Source organism: Microcebus murinus, chromosome 4, assembly GCF_040939455.1.
Source record: "Microcebus murinus isolate Inina chromosome 4, M.murinus_Inina_mat1.0, whole genome shotgun sequence".
In the NCBI taxonomy this organism is placed as follows: domain Eukaryota; kingdom Metazoa; phylum Chordata; class Mammalia; order Primates; family Cheirogaleidae; genus Microcebus; species Microcebus murinus.
This window is the reverse complement of record NC_134107.1, coordinates 17,526,495-17,547,714: the sequence shown is the minus strand read 5'-3', so window position 1 is coordinate 17,547,714 and position 21,220 is coordinate 17,526,495. Positions and strand designations below refer to the sequence as shown.

At 38.4% G+C, this 21,220-nt stretch overlaps 1 protein-coding gene across 1 annotated transcript in view; it reads right to left on the bottom strand.

Moving 5' to 3' along the window:
- LOC105863106 (fatty acid desaturase 2-like protein FADS2B) overlaps window positions 1-12,885 on the bottom strand; it is a 48,974-nt gene extending 36,089 nt beyond the window's left edge. Inside the window, exons 1-2 of the mRNA XM_012749859.3 lie at window positions 12,565-12,885; window positions 273-383 (exon numbers count right to left, since the gene is read on the bottom strand). Of these exons, the coding sequence (XP_012605313.2) occupies window positions 273-383; window positions 12,565-12,885 (432 nt within the window). The remainder of the gene's footprint in view (window positions 1-272; window positions 384-12,564) is intronic.
- Between the last annotated feature and the right edge of the window lie 8,335 nt (window positions 12,886-21,220).

Sequence of the window (21,220 nt, the reverse complement as noted above, 5' to 3'; positions counted from 1 at the left end):
TATATATGCAAGTTGCATGGCATGAAGTAGGTGGTAACAGAAGTGACATTACTCATTGATACAAGACCAAATGTCCCCTTCTTTTGTTTCACAGAGGGTTCTGAGGACAAAAGAGAAAGATATTGCTTTGAAATATGCAGAATCCACTCATTTACTATGCTGTGGGCACCCCCAGGCACAACAGCTGGTTTCTCACAGAAAAGAGTAAATCGATCTCTAACTATGCCTTTTCTCCATCCTTCCACATACTTGGATCCTGAAACCTCACTCACATTTTTGTTTCTCTCCTGGCTGGGCTCTCCTGGTGCAAGCTCTCCAATGAGCAGTGGCTTAAGGTACAACTTCACAACGTCAATCTCTGGATGTACAGCCCTGAAGACATCCTGTAAATCAGAGAGAGCTGTTAGAGTCTTAGAAGGGACATGCTTATCTACAGATCGGTCCCCTTGCTTATCTTACCCTGTGCCTACACTGGCACCAGCACAGAAACCATTATAGAGGATTTGTGTCTAACTCCAGGTTGATGCTTCAAGTTGATTGATCCAAATTACTCTTGTGAGCCTCTCTGTGAAAGTCTCCTGCTAGATATCCACCTACTGTACACGACACTTCTCTAGGCACAATGACACAGTCAGATTATCCTGGAGCATGGACAAGATCACTGTTTATTTTATGGAAATCCAGAAGAAATAGTTGTTTGAGTTTATAGGCCCTGATGACTCTTCAAATCCAGCATCAATCTTAGTGTGAAAGTTGCTCACACACTCTGAGGCATGCCACAATTGAGGTCATCTCCTATTTAGGGGTCCCACTTGGTTCTTGGCCAAGGCCCAGGAGAATGTTATTTCCTCAGTTATTTCTCCTCTAGTTATTTCTAGAGAATGGCAGGTTAAGTTGGCACTAGACAACAGTTAGGCACAGAATAGAGATGATCAACTGTACTTTTTTCATCTCAGGTGCACATTAAGTAGCAATTCCATGTGCCTATAAGAAACAGCAATGGTTCCTATATCCTGCTCATGTTTGGAAGTTAGAGATTCTTTACTTCCATGGATTGAAACAGTTTTTGAATTGAAGAAAGATTCTTCAAAAGGAAGATTTGGACTTCCTGGTATTATGCTTTCTGGATGAGGCAAAGACATAAAATGTAACCAAAATATTTGTATCCTCATAATATCCTGAAATAAAAATTAAAAAGTGAATGGTAAGATATCAACAAATTTGTACTTTGAAGACATGGGAGCCATGCAAAGTACACTGGGTTGGTGCTATTGCATAATAGTGATTTAAAAAATTGGAGCCCATCACTGAATTCCTACATCTAAATTCTGGCTGTGCTACACACTAGCTGTATAATTGTGGACATGTCTCTTAAATTTTCCATGGTACTTCTATATTCTCTTCTCTAAATGGGGGTGATGATAATAGTCACTCAATTCATTAAGTTATTACAATGATTAAATAAACTAATGAGAATGTTGAATAGTATATATTAAGTTTTCTGTACACATTAGATCTTTCTTACATGCATACCTCTACTGATAAAATTTACTACTTACTTTGTCTTCGATACAGCACTGAGAGATTTTCTTTCTGTACACCAATGTCTAATGTGGAGTAAGCTCCGAATTATGTTAGTAAATATTTGGAATCCATCATCTTCAAATCCTGAAGCAATTTTAGATGTATCGAAGACCTATACACAAAACTACAAGAAGCCTACAAGCCTATATAAGAAGGTCCTTATATAATGAACAAGGTTCCTTAGAAGGCCACAATATCTAATCCTGAGATTTATTTCACCTAAGGGTCTCTAGATGCAAAGGTATAAAATGGGACATTATCTGCTGGAACCAATCCAGACGCTAGTGTCCATTATGCTTCTGCTCACTTCTTCTGACCCCCTGGGAAATGCTGGACCACAGGACAGCAAAGGTATTACCTAATTTTCATATTCTATGATACTAAAGCTTAGTCCCTCTAACCAAGAATGCAGGAAGGGAAAGTTTCAGTGATTAAAGGGTGATTCCAGTGTCTCACAGTGATCCTTACTGAGAAATCATGTTCAGTTTATTGCTTTGGAGCAGATTAGGGTGGAAAGCCTCCTGATGGATCAAGATCAAGGTGCAGAAGAGTGTAATCTATTGCAATTTCATGATGCTCTGAACAGCTATCTGAAGCTCTAAAGTAATGTGCTGACCAATTCACTATTGCAAGGATGTGGAAATAACCTATGTGCCCATCAATTCATGAGTGGATTATTAAAATTTGGTATATGTATACAATGGAATATTACTCAAGTATAAGAAATAACAGTGATGTAGCACCTCTTATATTTTCCTGGGTTGAGCTTGAGGCCATTATCCGAAGTGAGGTAACACAAGATCGGAAGAATAGTCTTCTCTTGTACTTGCCATCAAATTATTACTGACTGATTAATACTATGGTGCTCACACCATAGTAATATTCTCCAGGGATTAGGGGATTGGGTGGGAGGTAAATTTACAACTAAAGGACACAATGAGCATTGTAGAGATAAAGGGCATGCCTCCAAACCTCGCTAGGAAGAGGCAAAGACATAAAATGTAACCAAAATGTTTGTACCCTCATAACACCCTGAAATTTTTAAAAAATGTGCTGATGATAATATTCTTCCAGGATTACTGTTTCTTCTGATTACTGGGAAAGTCTGCAGGTCAGTACTGTGACAATAGATACTGCAGAGCTATAGTATTCCAGAATGGGAGGCATATCAAAGATTAGATGACAGTATGCAGATAGTTTCTTATTGGGGTTCTCAGCCCTGTTCCAAAAATCTCATCACTATTATTATGCCAGTACTATGCTGTTTTGATTACTATAGCCTTATATTAAAGATTGAAGTCTGACACACTGATACCTCCCAATTTACTCTGTTGTTAAGATTGCTTTGGCTATATGAAGACTTCTCTGGTTCCATACAAAGCATAGAAGTATTTTTCTAGGTCTGTAATGATGATGATGATGCTTTCATAGGGGTTGAGTTAATTCTGTAGATCACTTTGGGTAGTATAGACATTTTAACAATATTGATTCTGCCAACCCATGAGCATGGCAGATTTTTCCATCTCTTTACATTTTCTACAATTTCTTTTCTCAGTGTTTCATAGGTCTTCCTTCATCTTGACCGGCTCTTCTCAATTTCATCCTTCACTTATCTGCCAGACTGATCTTACAGAAAGGTTGAGTCTCCCCAGGGCACCTTTTTCACCTATTAGTACTTGAACTCCCTTCTTTCTCCTCTCCTCCATCTCCTTTACACTTTGCACACACCCCCTCTTCCTCCTGACCCAGCCTGGCTCTTGCTAGTTCTACTCATCCCATACCATTTAAGATGTTTTCTTCAGGAGCTGTACACATCTCTACTTTCTTCCATGTAGAAGTCCTACAAGTAGTTGAAACATAGTCTGCCATGTTTCCTCTAAGTTTTTGTCATCTGTTCCCTGTCATGTTGGTCTTGGTCTCTCATGAGAAAGAACTTGATTTTCTCAATGTCTCTGCTAGAGTGTGATGCCCAGAGATGAGGCATGTGCTGGTCATTCTATAGGATAATAAGCCTGATTTCTTTGTTCTGAGCATGCTGCTTCTGTAAATATATCACAAGATTACATTTACTTTTTTGTGTGTGTGGATCTGGGAACATACTTCTGGTTTATACAAAACTTGTGGACAACTATTTATTCATATGTATTACCTATCATCAAAGAGTTTACTAATCCTCATTTTAATAATTGAATGTTAGTCATATTTCAACCATATTATAATCTATACAATCAATTCCCTTTTTGGACATTTAGGCTGTTTCTAGCTTTTCTTTGGTGAGCTCTTAAAAGTGAAAAATCCTGGACCTAAACTCCAGTTACTCTGGTGACATTAGTTTTAAATTCCGTAGTTTGAATACAACCAGATAACTCATATGTGTAATAACAGGAGTTTATGTGCCAACTTTTTCTTTCTATAAATTAATTTTTCTTAGTATTGTTTCTGGAAAGAAATTACAATCTTTCTCAGGAGAATGAAGCAATAATGAAATACAAAATCTGTCATCATTTGAGTATGAATCTGTGCCCAGCAGCATATGGAGCACTTCATTTTATCTTTGCTGAATTTCACAACAATACTAAGATGAAGATATTATTATCTCCATGTTCTACAAAAGGGAACTGAGACTGCAAGAGCTTAAGCAACATCCTCAAGATGTTCCTGGTAAATGGGGAGTCTACACGCAAACCATTGCAGTTACGTTCCCATTAGGCTGGTCACCTAACATGAGTTGTAAAGCAACTGACTGCATGAATGAAGGAATGACCCCATGTGACATATTACTTAGGTATCATTATCCACCTTTAATAAGGAAGATGGAGTCCTAGAAAGAGCTATGATAAAAATAAGAAAAAAAGATGTCCCCCTATAGGCAGGTGCAGCTTTGAGTCCAGGGCTGGCACACAAAGACTGTACTTTGGGATACACTTGCCACTGAGGGCCTCAATCTGCCAATGCTCCATAAGTCACAGAGTGAGCAGTTGGCCTCAGGTCCTCTGTCATTATGTTCTGGCCTCCTTCACTAGAGAGCATGATGCTTCTCCATCATATACCCCTCTTTTCTCAATCAGATGACCCCAAATTTACCCAAGAGTTCTAAGCTGGTGGGGAACAAACAACAGAGAATAATCATTGCATTTCTGAGGACCTGGATGCTGGTGATATGAATAATAATGGTTGCAAATGAATGTACTTTTATCAAGAGTGTGGCAAACACCCTACATTCACCAGTTCCAGACAGTCACAAGATTGTCAAGTGCTGACACACAAGATTCAGTGGAAATCCTGTTGACTCAGCTCCCTGATGCAGGATCTGCCAACTCTTGAACAGACACCCCCAATGCTAGTGCTCTGTTGGGGGAGGGCAGCTGCCATCTTGGGGGCCCACAGCCCTGACTCTGTGACGCCCTATGGTTTGGGGCAGCATCCCTACTCCAGCCCGGGGACTCTTGGGCCTATGTCTAAATCCTAGATGCTGCCAGCAATGGGGTTCAAAATCAAGGAATGAAAATCCTGGCAGAGGCCCCAGCAGAAGCACAGAGTAACCCCTTCCATCACAAGCAGCCTCCCAGGTGTGGTGGAAAAACCATGAATAACATATTAGTGACTCCCTCTAGCAGTAAATGAAGCATTTATAGAAACACACACATCTAGGATGGTAAGCAGAAGCTGCAAACTGCCTTGTTCCTACCACCACTTTAAGGAGGAATAGGGTCCAAATAACCCTTGGGAGTGTCAATATCCTTCCTAAAGATTGGAACATTAGTATTCCTCACCTGAAGACCAGAAAACAACACAGAGGCATCAGATTACTTCAATAACTCACTCCTCCACACAATCTACAACCAATTACAGAGAGGATAACCCCATAGCTTAACACCATGCCCTCCATCTCAAGCTATTATAGGGCAGTGGAGTTATACACACAGGTGCAATTCACCATATAAAGCTTCAGCTGGGGACCAAACTCAGTAATCTTCACACAGGCCAGAGGTGAAGAAAATAAGTCAGAGGTAACCCAACTTGCCAAAATACCTCTAAGACGATATAAGACCAGCATGCCTCCACCCACTACAGTTAAGGAACATCCCTTAAGGGCTTGAAGTTAAGGGCACAAACTAGTCTTAGCATTCTCAGTTCTCAGTAAATTTCCCTGATGAGAAAGAAACAGAGAAACAACCCAGGGAAAATGAAAGAGCAGAGAGAAAAATCAACCCCAAAAGAAATCATTAGACCCTCAAAATTGGATACTAATTTAAATGAAATGCTTAAATTGACTTAGCTTGAATTTTGAATATGGATCGTAAGGGGACTCAGTGGAATTGAAGATAAAATAAAATCCAAACACAAAGAAGCCATGAGAACAATGAATGAATAAAAAATTCTCTAAAGAAATTGAAATATTATGAAAAACACAAAAAATAAATCTTAGAAATGAAAAAGGCATTCAAGAAACTTGAAAATACAGTGGAAATCCTTAAAAATAGAGTGAATCATGGAGAGGAGAGAATCTCAGAGCTGGAAGATTATGCCTGTATGCTAAACAAAATGATGGAGCAAAAGAAAACAGAAGCAAGATGCAAAAACAGAATATACTAGAAATGTAGAATTATGTAAAGAAACTAAATATAAGAAATATAGGCATCCCAGTGAGAGAAGAAGAAAATACACAAGGCTGGAAAATCTATTTCTTCAAATACAGGAAGAAAATATGCCTGGCCTGGCCAGAAACCTAGATATTCAGGGAGAAGAATCACACAGAACTCTTGGGAGACTCAATATGAAGAGGTAATCACCATGTCACATAATTATCAGACTAGCAAAAATAAACATGAAAGAGGCAATCCCTCAAGCAGTAAGACTAAAACAACAGATAAAAAAGAAAACATATCAGACTAACTGCAGACTTCACAACTAAAACCCTACAAGCCAGAAGGGACTGGAGACCCATCCTCAATCTTCTAAAACAGAATAATAACCAACAGAATTCTTTACCCAGCAAAACTGAGCTACATCTATGAGGCAGAAATAAAGACTTTCCCAGACAAGCAATCACTGACAGAATTTGTGAAGACCAGACATGCTCTGCAAGAAGTACTCAGACCTGCATTATACACAAAACAGCACAAGAGACACCCACCAAATTAAAATCATTCAAGAGTTAAAGTCCATAACCCAGATTCCACAATGGCTTCAGAGGTAAAACAAAACAATAAGAATTTACCCAACAATATGAACAGAAATCTACCTCAAATATTAATGCTCTGAATAAATGTGAATGGCTTGAATTGTTCTTTGAAGAAACATAGACTGGCTGAATGGATAAAATGCATAAGCCAAGTATCTGCTTCCAGGAAACACATCTAATACACAAAGGCACTTTCAGATTCAAGGTCAATGGTTAGAAAACAAATTTCCAGGCAAATGGAAACCAAAAGATAGCAAAAGTGGCGATTCTGATTTTAGACAGCATAAATTTTAGAATAGCAAAATTAAAAGAAGACAAAGATGTTCATTATATAATTGTGAATGGAAAAATCCAACAGGAAGACTTAAAAATTCTTAATATCTATGTACCCAACACAGGAGCATCCAGATATGTAAAGAAAACCCTGTTTGAAATAAATAGCATGATAAAAAGTAATGCCATAGTAGCGGGAGATTTTAACATCCAATTGTCTAAATTGGACAGATCCACCAAACAAAAAAATAAGCAAAGAAATAAAACAGAGCTCTAGAACAAATGGGTCTAACAGACTTCTACAGAACATTCCACCCAAATAAATCCAAATATACATTCTTCTCCTCAGCTCATGGAACTTTCTCCAAAATTGACCATATCCTAGGTCACAAATCAGACCTCAACAAATTAAAAAAAAATAAAATTGTACCATGTTTCTTCTCAGATCATACTGGTATAAAAGTAGACATCAATTCCAACAGAAACACTCACTGCTTCACAATATTCTGGAAATTAAAGAATCTATTGCTGAATGACTACTGGGTCAAGGAAGAGATTCTGATGGAGATCAAAAAATTCTTTGAATTAAATCATAATGGTGACACAAGCTATCAAAATCTGTGGGATACAGAAAACACATTCCTGAGAGGAAAACTAATAGTAGTAAATGCTCACATCCAAAAGACAGAAAGCTCACAAATAACAAACTAATAAGCCATCTCAAGGAACTGGAAAAGGAAGAGCAAATTAATTATATACCTAGCAGAAGAAAGGAAATAACTAAGATCAGAGCAGAATTAAATCACATTGAGAACAAAAGAACTATACAGAAGATCAATAAAACCAAAAGCTGGTTTTTTGAAAAGATAAACAAAATTGACAACCCTATTGCTAGATTAACAAGAACTATAAAGGAAATGACTCTAATAAACTCAATTGGAAATGAAAAAGGAGAGATCACTACAGACACCATGGAAATATAAAACATTATCTTTGAATACTTTAAAAATCTATATGTCCAAAAACTACAAAATGTGCAGAAGATGAACAAATTCAGGGAAACAGACAACCACCATAAATTCCATCAGGAGGAAATAGAATTCCTGAACAGACTAATACCAAGCATGAAAATTGGAGCAGCAACAAAAAATCTTCCACAAAAAAGAGGCCTGGACCAGATGGGTTCACATCTCGATTTTACCAAACATACAATGAAGAACTCATACCTATACTGCAGAAATTATTCCAAAACATTGAGAAGGATGGTATCCTTCCCAACTCTTTCTGTGAAGCCAATATCACCTTGATACCAAAGCCACGAAAGGACGTTGCAAAAAAGAAAACTACAGACCAATATCCCTCATAAATATAGATGCAAAAGTCCTCACCAAAATCTTAGCAAATGAAATTCAACAGCATATCAAAGAAGAATTCATCATGACTAGGTGGGCTTAATTCCAGTGATGCAAGGCTGGCTCAACATACACAAATCTGTAAATGTAATTCACCACATAAATAAAAGCAAGGACAAAGACCATATGATTCTCCCAATAGATGCAAAAAAGTAATTGATAAAATCCAGCACACTTTTATAATAAAAACTCTCAACAAAATAGGCCTAGATGGGACATTCTTTTTTTTCTTTTTTCTCTTTTTATTTCATCATGTTATGGGGGTACAAATATTGTTAGGGTTACATATATTGCCCCTGCCACCCCTCCCCCCTGCTGTGCCAAAGCTTCAAGCGTGTCCAACCCCCAGATGGTGCATACCACACCCATTATGAATAAACCCACAGCCAATATCATAATGAATGGGAAAAAATTGAAATGATTCCTGCTTCAAACTGGAACCAGAAAAGGGTGTACACTATCACAACTTCTATTCAACATAGTGCTGGAAGTCCTTGCTAGAACAATCAGACAAGTGAAGGGTGTCTCAATGGGCTCAGAAGTGGTCAAACTGTCACTTTTTGCTGATGATATGCTAATATACATAGAAAATACCAAGGATTCAACCAGAAGACTCCTGGAATTGATAAATGAATTCAGGAAAGTCTCAGGATACGAAATTAATGCACAAAAATTAGAGGCATTCATATATGCCAATAACTGTCAAGCTGATAATCAAATCTAAGATGTAACACCTTTCACAATATCATCAAAGAAAATTAAATATTTAGGAATAAATTTAATTAGGGAGGTGACAGACATATATAGGGAGAACTACCAAACTCTGAGAAAAAAAAATTGTAAAAGATGTGCACAGATGGAAATCCCTACCATGCTCATGAATTGGTAGAAGCAATATTGTTAAAATGTCCATTCTACCTAACGTGATCAACATAATTAATGAAATCCCTATCAAAATTACACCATCATTCTTTACATATTTAGCAAAAGTAATTCTATGCTTTGTTTTGAACCAGAGAAGACCTCATACAGCCAAAGCAATCTTAAGCAAAAAGAACAAATTGGGAGGCATCAGTCTACCAGACTTCAATCTTCACTACAAGGCTACAGTAATCAAAATAGCATGGTATTAGCACAAGAACAGGTATATAACTATGGAATAGGATGGAGATCCCAGACTTGAAACCAATTATATACTGTCATCTACTCTTGGACAAAGCAGACAAAAGTATCCATTGGGGATGAGAATCTCTATTCAATAATTGGTGCTGGGAACACTGAACATCCACATGCAGAAGAATGAAATTGGATCCCCAGCTCTCACCCCTCACATAAATCACTCACATTGGATAACAGACTTAAACTTAAGGTGTGAAATCTTAAGAATTCTGGAAGAAAATGTTGAGAAGACCCTTTTAGACATAGGTCTAGGTAAAGAATTTATGAAAACACTCCCAAAGCAATCACAGCAGCAATAATAATAAGCAAATGGGACCTGATCAAACTAAAACGTTTCTGCACAGCCAAGGAAGCTATCATTAGAGCGAATAGACAACCTACAGAATGGGAGAAAATATTTGCTTTCTACAAATCTGATAAAGGGCTGATGACAAGAATCTATATAGAGCTTTAAAAAATCAACAAGAAAAAAATCAAACAACCCCATCAATAAATGGGCAAAGGACATGAACAAAACTTTTCCATAGAAGACAGAATAATAGCCAGCAAACATATAAGAAAATTCTCAACACCTCTAATCATTAGGGAAATGCAAATCAAAAGTACAACGAGATATCTCTAACTCCAGTGAGAATGGCCTCTATCAAAAAGGCCCAAAATAACAAATGCTGGTATGGATGTGGAGAGATAGGAACACTCTTACACTGCTAGTGGGACTGTAAATTAGCACAACCCCCATGGAAGGTAATTTGGAGATACCTCACAGAGCTAAAATTCAGAATACCATTTGATCCAGCAATGTCACTGCCAGGCATCTATCCAAAGGAATAAAAGACTTTCTATAATTAGGACATCTGCATTTGAATGTTTATAGCAGCACAATTTACAGTTGCAAAGATTTGGAAACAAGCCAAGTACTTTTCAATCCATGAGTTGATTAATAAAATGTGGTATATGTATGTATACCATGGAATACTACTCAACTAAAAAAACATGGTGATCTAGCAACTCTTATATTATCCTGGATGGAGCTTGAACCCATCCTTCGAAGTGAGGTATCACAAGGATGGAAAAACATGTGCCACATGTACTCACCATTAAATTGGTACTAATTGATCAACACTAAGATGTTCATATGGTAGTAATATTCACAGGGTGCTATTCAGGTAGGGGTGTTAAGATGGTGGTGGTGGAGGCTATTAGGAGATAAATCCACAGCTATAGGAAACAGAGTACACTGTATGAGGGAAGTACACACTTTTAGCCCTGGCTTGGCGAGGCAAACAGATTTCATATCACCAAAACGTTTGTACCCACATAATATTCTGAATTTTAAAAAAAGAAAGAGAAAAAATGAAAAAAAACATGAAAATCTAGATACCAGAACAGAATTTGAAAAGCTCCCGTTTTATTGTATAAAAGACTCTACTAGGGCTTTTAATTATTAAAGTAATATTTGCCTATTGTAAAATATTTTTTTAAATGTGGAAAGATGTAAAATTAAAGGCTCCTCTCCCCCGCAAATAAATCATATATGAATCTTAAGGTGGCAAAAATGTTTGTTCTTAAGATCCTGATGGTTTCTATTATATTCATTAATTCCTCGTCTTTGACAATAGGTGGATATGACACCAAGGTCTTTCCTGATTTCTGAGATAAAAATCACCAACAACTTATAGATTTATCATCCAGGCTGCCTTTAGCCCAGTAAGGCTATCAGTTATTTCCAAGGCGGTTGGAGACCCATGTCCTCACCAGCATGGCCTCTGAGATGATTCTGTGACTCGTACTGGAAAAGCTTTCTCCATATTTTCTCTGAGTTGGGGAAATGAGGGGATGGATAGCTAGGGGTCTGTTGTATTTTTCATTTTCTTTTCTTAAATTTTTCTGCTGTTACTCTCACACAAATGCTCTTCACCTTGATTCTTATACTCTCTCCTCTGTAGCTTTCTACACAGCATGTGGAAATCCCTTACTACAAGCTCATGCACATTTCGGGAGAAAAGATTGAACTTGGTTTTAAAAAAAATCAAATCTGAGAGAAATGGTAGACATGTACCTGGGTGTGTTCAGAAAGGTAGAAAACAAACGTCCTATGGACCATTTTTTAAAGGATTCCCAAATGCACTTACAGTTTGGGGAGACCTCCTTTTCAAATATTTGGTGAAAATGCTATTTTCTTAAGGATCCAGCTATAGAGGGCTTTATGGTCAATCCAACCTGATATCAAAATGTGACACTATCACCTGCCGCCTGTGTGACACATTATTAACCTGTTTGAACATTAATTTTCTAATTTGTAATGTGAAAATAATATTTACCCTCCCCCTGGGTAGGTCTAAGCAAGGAGATGCATTTGATTGTGTCCATAAAACTGGGTTATATCACCTATATCCCACCGAGTGTGCTGCAGGATGCAAAAGAGCTTTTTAAGCCCTCAAAGTCTAGGCAACTGTTGGCTTTCACCAGTAATCAGGATATTTGGAAGCAGAATGAATGGATTACTTTCTTTCTTTTAGATACTCCAATTGTAAGAGTCTTAGAAATTTGTACTTGGGTGTAGATTTTTTTGTCTCCCATATTATATTTACCTCTTTGCATCTTTCTTCTCACAAGACAGTGACTCCATTTCCAAAGAAAGCCAAAGAAACAATAAGAATAAAACAAAACCCAGCATACACAAATAGACTATTTACTGTCAATGCCCGAGCCTATCCCAAACTGGGTGCAGATAATAGCCAGACATTGAGGCTTCATTTGTGTCCAAGTTCTTGCTATTCACAGATAGGAATCCTGAAAATTGATTTGTGAGGATGGGAGTGACCATGGAACCTGCACACATCCCCACATGCTTTAGGGGAAGACAGCCAAGATCTCAGCCACTCAGCAGCTCGGGGTCAGGGGGAGAGAAAGAGAGAGAGAGTTTCTTACCGTGGCATCTTCCCCGGCATAGTGCTTCAGGACCTGGCGCCCACCTGGATGCCTGTCTGCCCAGCCAGTGACATTGTAAACCTTGCGGTTGATGACCAGCCACTGGTCGGCCTCCTGGCTGTGTCTCTGGATCTCCTGCCAGGTGTACCTGTTGAGGCTTTTGCTGGGAACTTCATGCTTCCCATTTGCCTCCTGCTTCACATGGACCTCAGCCCCTGCGCTTGCCACAGCTTTCTCCTGTTCCTGATGCTCCTCACCCAGGTGTGGCTGACTCCTCCCCACAAGGCTCCCGTTTTGCCCACACTTTCCTTCGAGCTTCATTGTTCTTGAATCCCTAGAATATCTGGGTCAACTCTTGAAATGTCCAACTCTTGCCTCTGGTTGAACCACAAGATTATGGTTTTTCTCTGTTTTCTCTCCGATGCAGTATGATCCCTGCACTAAATACTTTTTAGCCAAGTTGTCTCTTCACAGACCTGGTAGTGAGCAGCTTTCCAGGTTCAATTTCTCTGTCTGTCCTGAATGTTTTCTGCCCTTATGGAGGTCAGACTGCCTTCCTCTCTTCACTTCTCTCCCTGCTGTCTGGCCTCCTGTTCAGCATCCTCCTTCACCAATGTCCCTTGGTAAATAGCATGGGCCAGTCACAGTCTGGCCTAATTGGCCAGTCCTGAGGGAGGAGGGACTAAGCTCTGGCCACTGTGATTCTCCTGCACTGTGAGGAGGTGGGCTGACCTCACTGGCTCTCTGACAGCCTCTGAATGGAGATACTTGCATGTGTTATTTCAACATATGAGCAAAAGCTATCAACATCTTTAGGATGACAACAATGCAGAACATGAGGGCAGAAGTAACCAGATGAAGTAACACCTACAATTGGAAAAATATAGAGTATGGAGTGGGATTAAGGATTGCTCATAATTTTTGAATTGCAGCATAAAATAACACAGGAATTCATGATAAAATGAGAGCTATCTCTGCACTGGGTGGTCAAAGGCTGTGTATGCCAAGTGCAGGTAATTGAAACTTCATATAATTAGAGATTTTGAGATTTCTATAATTTTATTTGGTAGGAGAGCCTCAGACTATGTCACAGAAAGTGTTTTTAGTAAGAATTTCACTTGATAGGTGATGGCTTGGGCCAGACTGGGGAGTGTGGGAGGTCTGGATGTGGTGAGAACAACCAGGTCACTGCAAGAGTTATGGGTAAGAAATAAGGAGAATGTAAGAATAATGGGGGAAGAGAAGAATAAGAGAGAAGAGAGGTTCTGATACCACCTCACCTCTTCATCCAATCAGGGGCCTCATTCCTCAAGTCTTTTGTTGAGATTCCAAGGAGTAGTATTTCTAATGGAAGGTCCAGTTGGTAGAATTATAGTTATTAAAGGTTTACTTTATCCCTTTTGAGCTTCCAGTGAGGCCAATGAAGAATTTAATACCCTGAGAAAATTTCACAGATTTTAATTTCATTGTCTCATTGGATGGATAGAGATTATTGAGAGTAAGATATTTTGTTGAAATCCTTTATATCTGCTGTATATTTCTTCTCTCACTGTTCACTGTATCATATTTTCCCTCATGTTGAGTGTATTTTGAAAGTTTTGTGCCTCAGTTTTCTTATCCACAAAATGAGAATTATAGGTGTTTCTACCTCCCAGTATTGTTGTGGGAGTAAAATATGTTCATATATGAAACATGCTTAGGACAGTGCCTGGTATGCAGTATATGCTTACTATGCTATTATTATTCTATACCTATAAATAAATCAAATGGTAGACATACCACAGGACTGGAGTTCTGGGTGGACCATTGATGACCATAAATAACTACCTCCAACCCCTAGAGGGTCTAACCTCCAACCCCTAGAGTTAATGTAACAAAGATGATGGAAATGAAATGTCTTGTCCAAATCTCACAGCTGGGAAGGGTCCAAAGTCACTCTAGCCCAGGTTTTCTGATGGAAAGTGAAGGGCCTTTCAAGCACACCATCCTGTGCCTATGCTTTACAGAGGGGAGACTGCTTGGAGTAGGTGCTCAGTCTCTCTACCTTGACCTCTTTTACACACCCTGGTCATGTGGGCTCCTACCCCTTAGGACAGGCTAGAGAAGAATGGAGGTGTGTGAAACAGTCTGTCAAGAGCCCTCCCAAAATCTTTGACTCTTAGTGTCAAGGTAAAGAAGCTGTATAGATGGGAACCACATGAATTAAATGAATGTTAGAAGAGAAATAATCTAGAAGCTTTCCTTTCTTTACAGTCATGCCATGAAAGTGAACCATTTACACACTGTGTTGTTACCTGTGATAAAAACGGATTCTTTTTGACAGTCACAAGCATTCAGCACAATGGTTGGATAAAGATAAAGTGCTGAAACACAGCACAAAACTGAATATTCATCAAAACAAGCTAATGGTGTCCATTGATTATTTCCCTTTATTTTTCATTCTGATAATATTTTTATGCTATTCTTTATCAGCAGACTTTAGTTGAAAATGGATGTTTAATAGAAGACTGTAGGGTAGATGCCCAGTAATGGGATTGCTGGATCAAATGGTAGATCTATTTGTATCACTTTAAGATATCTCCATATTGCTTTCCACAGAGGTTGAACTTGTTTGCAGTCCCACCAGCAGTGTAGGAGTGTTCCTATCTCTCTGCATCCACACAACATCTATTGTTTTGGGATTTTCTGATAAAGGCCATTCTTACTGGAAATAAGTGATATCTCATTGCAGTTTGATTTGTATTTCCCTGATGATTAGAGATGTTGAGCATTTTTTCATGTCTTTGTTGGCCATTATTCTGTCTTCTTTAGAAAAGTTTCTGTTCATATCCTTTGCCTACTTTTTGATAGGGTTGTTTGGTTTTTTCTTGCTGATTTTCATGAGTACTAAGTAGATTCTAGTTATCATCCCCTTATCATTGGATCCAGTAATCCCATTACTGGGCATCTACCCAAAAGATCAAATGACACTCTACAAAAAAGACATCTGCACTCTAATGTTTATTGCAGCATAATTCACAATTGCAAAGCTGTGGAAACAACCCAAGTGCCCATAAATTCATTAGGGGATTAATAAAATGTGGTATATGTATACCATGGAGTACTATTCAGCTCTAAGAAACAATAGTGATATAGCACATCTTGTATTTTCTGGATAGAGCTGGAACCCATACTACTAAGTGAAATATCCCAAGAATGGAAAAACAAGCACCACATATACTCACCAGCAAATTGGTATTAACTGATTAGCACCTAAGTGGACACATAGGAATTACATTGATTGGGTATTGGGCAGATGGGAGGGAAGAGGAATGGGCGGGTATATAATACATAATGAGTAAGATGTGCACTGTCTGGGGGATGGTCACACTTGAAACTCAGACTTGTGGGGGGGGGTGGTAAGGGCATTATTTGAAACCTTAAAATTTATACCCCCATAATATGCTGGGAAAAAAACTGATCAATAAAAAAAATAGAAGACTTTACCCTGCTGATTTGTTTCAAATGGTCCAGTATTGTTGGAGTAATAATGCCAAACCTTGATGCTAATTCACACATAGGTTGGGATGGATTTGCTTCCACTACAGCTTTGAGCTCATCATTATCCACCTTGATCTCAGGTCACCCATATGCCTCATTTTTGACATCAAAATCAACAAAACATACCTTCTAAAACCATCTTTGTTTTGTGCCTTCATTAGTCACACCCCTCGCAACTTCCTTGATATTTCAAGCTGTCTGCACTGCATTGTTTCTATGATAGAACTCATAGTCAAAAATAATAGAAATTTTGGCTTTTCAATGGTTTCACAAAAAATGCTCTAAAATATGAAAGATAATCACAAGCCAAACTGTGTGTTTGAAAGAATGAGGATGTGCACTCACTATAAAAATAAAACAATAAGTGTCAAAAGAAATGTCAGAGATAGCAACTGTCAAAATTAGTACTTATAAAAACATGACATTTCACTTAATAACCTAATAAAAAAGGCAAAATAACATCTTACAAATGGCAAAAATAAAACAAAATATTACATAAACACTGTAAATGAAATCAAATGAAAATGTCAAATTGAGTCTAGGAATGTGGCGAGCATTGTGGAGGGGAAGGGAATACCTCTAACCCTTCTTAGGGAAAGGCAAAGATATACAATGTAACCAAATTGGGTAGTGGGCAGGTGGGAGGGGGGAGGGGAAGGATGTATAATTACATAATGGGTGTGGTGTGCACACCCATTGGGGTTGGACACACTTGAAGCTCTGGCACGGAGGGGAGGGAGGGGTGGCAGGGGTGATATATGTAACCCTAACAATATTAGTACCCCCATAATATGATGAAATAAAAGGAGGGAAAAAAATCACCAAAAAAAGTCAAATTGAGAAAAAAATCACATCCTAGACCAAAGGTTTTTATCCTTAATGGAATAAGAGCTGCCACAAAATAAGACCAATGAAGAGATTCCATTTTCACCTATCCCGTGGGAAACATACAAAAGTTTACAAAGCACTTCTGTGATGATCTTTCGGGAAAATACTTCATGAAGCATTAGTGAGTGTAAAAATTTACTATCCCAGGGAAGGCAATACATTTATCAATGACTTTGGCACAATGATCTCACCTATCTATCACCTCCTAAATTTTCACTCTGTCCCCTTTATTAGTATTATTATTGTTTTTATTATTAAATGTGGTAAGAACACTTACCTTAGGATCTACCCCCTTTGCAAATTTTGGGTATACAACACGGTATTGTTAGCTGTAGGCATAATGCTGTACATTAGATCTCAAATACCTATTCATCCTGCATAATTGACACTCTGTACCATTTAGCCATCAATTCCCTGTTCTCCTCTCCCTCTAGACCCTGGAAATCCCATTATATCCTCTGCTTCTACGAGCTTGACTATTTTAGATTCCACTTATAAGTAGGATCAGTCAGTATTTGTCTTTCTGCCTCTGGCTTATTTCACTTAGGACCTGACCTTCATGTCCATCTACATTACTGCAAATGGCAGGATTTTAAGACTCAATAATATTTCATTTTACATATAAGTCACATTTTCTTTACCCATTTATACATCAATTGCCATTTTGCATTTACAATTTTAGTAGGTATTACTCAACTGTACTCCTTAGGGGCTGAATTAGTCTGCCTGCTTACCAACACTGTAAGAAAGTGCATGTCTCTATACAGCTAATTTGTTAAAATTTGAACTTTTAAAAATCAAATAGGTGAGAAATCCTTTTTCTATATAGTCTTAATTTCAATTTTATCAGAGGGATGAATATCTTTTCACATGCTTATGGTTGCATTTATATTTATTTTTCTGAGAAGATGCTATGCTGCATTTTTCAAATGGTTCCTTTTGAGAGAGAAGAGGGTTTGGACTCAGGCTCCTCACCATTATCAGCTATTTACAGAGAGCTGAGACCCAGTTTTCCAGACACAGAATCCAGCACATGCCCATAAAAGAAAACCCAAGGCCATGTATCTCTTATATTGTATCATCCAGGAATGCAGAGACCAGATAGTTTACCCAAAGATTAGGAGAAACTCCCACTGCTGGAACCAGACAAGACTGGTCTATACCAAGATGGACCCCAGCGCTGACCTTGTACTGACCTATCCCCTCATGATAATACTGAAAATCATGCCTAGGGTGGAGATTTAACATGCTACTGAGACCCATGAAGAACCATGTACTAAAACTGCTCAAGCTTAAGACAATCTCTACCTCTGCATGGTCACATGTCACCCTTGTCTCCCCTAGCCTCCTAGAAACTCCCCCCAGACTCCACTGTGGGAGCCATCCTAAATGTTGTCCTTTGTGCTGCTGCCCTTGTGCTCCAGCATAAGCCCCAACAAAGCCTAACCTGTGAATCTCGTTCAGCCTCTGGTCAATTTCTATTGCGCAAAGAACCCAAAGTCCTATGTCAATAACATAATTTTCTCATGACCCAGATGAGACCCATTTGGCATCTTTTTCCCCTCCTACTCACTTTTTGGTAACTAGACTTAAAGGTGACTACAAGATAATAATAAATATCTTAACTCCTCTCAGGCTGTGAGAACATGTTCCCTCTGGCTGCCAAAGGCTCACATGGAGAGGTGATCAGTAGAGGTGGGGAAGGCTCGTCACTCTTTGCAGATCATGGTCAAACAGACGGTCTCTGAGGAGGGACTGATGAGACTGGTGAAAGGAAAAACCTCACACAGTGTAGTGACTGGAAGTCTGCTAACCACAAGAACATTCTCCTTCTCTGTCTCTTCCTGAGTTGCCTTATATTCATCCATGCAAGTTGTCTCTAAGGGAATTGACTCCTCAAGTCTGATCACCCTAGCAGGCAGAGGATCAGGTTTCACCTCTCCCCTGGACTCTGGCAGAGAAACTTCTTCTGGCACCCTGACTCTTGACTTTGTAACTTCATTTAAAGCCCCTTAGTACTTTCCTTCCCTTTGCCACATTGTGAGATTGAGAACTCATTTTTGGGAAATAAAAAGACATCTCCCTTGTGAGACTAAAGGTTGAGAGTTGGAGTCCCAGTAGCCAAGTCACTTGTGAGTTTGACTTCTACCAGACAACATCCCAGTGGGTTTGAATTCAACCAGTTAGGTACCTAGAACAGACTGCCTGAAAAGAAGGATCCAAGGCCCATGGTTGGCCTTCAGGAAAGGACCAAGGACACCTGAGTGCGATGGTCAATTCTGGTTTTGTACATATTTGGGGGTTTTCTCTTACCTCTGCTCAATCTCCTTGTAATTCTGGCTAATAAATGGTGACCACCGCTTGCTTTCCTACCCTTGACACATTACTTTCTGGCATAACCTGGTCATGTCCACCAGCCCCTTTTCCATGACTTTCCAGTTTGCTTCTGGGTTTTGTTTCCAGAGTCCATCTTGTCTGTCCTGAAATGGTAAGTACACTCTGGCCTCTCTACTGACAGGAACTTTACTACAATGGATTTTTTTAAAACCTCTTGAATTTGCTCCACCAAGGAAAATTCAGAGATTAAGTGGTGTGTCTGCCACTGTATAATTAAAATGTGAAGTCTGTTAGGCTCTATGTATTTTCCTTTCTGACTACTTAGAATCTGCAGTTGCTAAAGTGACAGGTGTTGAGATAAAACTCAACATGTATGGTATTATTAATTCGAAGCTTCTTAGTAGAGCCAGTGCTTGTGAAAAGGGAAACACTAAAAGCTTATTTAAAACCAGAGAAAAAAGGTATATGAAAGGCTTTTTGTAAACTGAAACTGCCGTGAAAACTGCTTTACCCAAAGTTTTGGTCCACAGGCTTCATTAGATTAACTATTTTGTTAAATAAACTTTAGACGTATGAAAAGTACCAATTTGTCAGACATAATTGGATCTCACTATCTTTAGCAAACTGGTGAGTTTACAATGTTATCTCATGACTGGAAATCAGAAGCAAAAACTACTAGATGTCTCTGTGCACATGTGTATATGTGTGTAGATATGTTTATGTGTGTGTGTACAGGTGTGGTATGTTGTACCTACATGGTACCAAATTGGCTAAGAAATCAGGCCATGTTCATAAGTTAAGTAAGTGAGTCTAAATACTTTTCAAGTTTACATAAATTCAACTTTGGCAATCTTTGGTAAATCAAAAATAAAAATGTCTCCCAAATTATCACCATATGTTTTTGCCTATGCTTTTACTGGTCATTTTTATGGCTTCCCTCTGCTAGATGTTTTAAGGCATCAGCATTTAATAAAAAGGGTAGAAAACAATAAACCCAGCCAAAACCTGTGTTTGTGTGACTTTTGATAAGGAAGACTAATTTAATATTGTTGGTTCAATGTAAACAGCTGGATCTTCTGAGCTGTAGGCAAAAATGCCTCACTTAAGATTCTTGCTTAGGTGAATATCTCACATTCACAGGCTGTATAAATGAATTACCAAAAAATACTTAAATTGGTGACTAGCTTTGTCTTTTATGTCAGTTTTTATGTGTAATCTAGATAAACTTATAAAAATAAACAAATTCAGCAAATTTAAAGTGAAATTAATACTTGAAGGTGAACATGTAATTTAGAATCTTAACATTTTATTAAGTTAAATAATACATACTAATTAAATGACTTGGGTATTTAACTCACAGAAAAATCATGTTTTAATGAAACGTGTTTTAAAAAAGTAATAAAATAGTTTTCATCTATAAAACACTGATACATGACTGACAGGCAGTTCAATGTTTCCTGCTTCTTAGGTTTTCACTAACATGGAATTTCATGAAGAATAATAACTCCAGTAGATATATGCAATTTTATATATAAAATGTTCCAAAGAAAAGAATTTTTGGTTTTCTAAAGAAGACAGAAGAATGGCCAACAAACATATGAAGAAATGCTCAACATCTCTAATCATCAGGGAAATGCAAATCAAAACCACAATGAGATATCACTTAACCCCAGTGAGAATGGCCTTTATCAAAAAATCTCCAAACAATAAATGCTGGCGTGGTTGCGGAGAGAGAGGAACACTCCTACACTGCTGGTGGGACTGCAAACTAGTTCAACCTCTGTGGAAAGCAATATGGAGATACCTTAAAGCAATACAAGTGAATCTACCATTTGATCCAGCAATCCCATTGCTGGGCATCTACCCAAAAGATCCAGTGACACTCTACAAA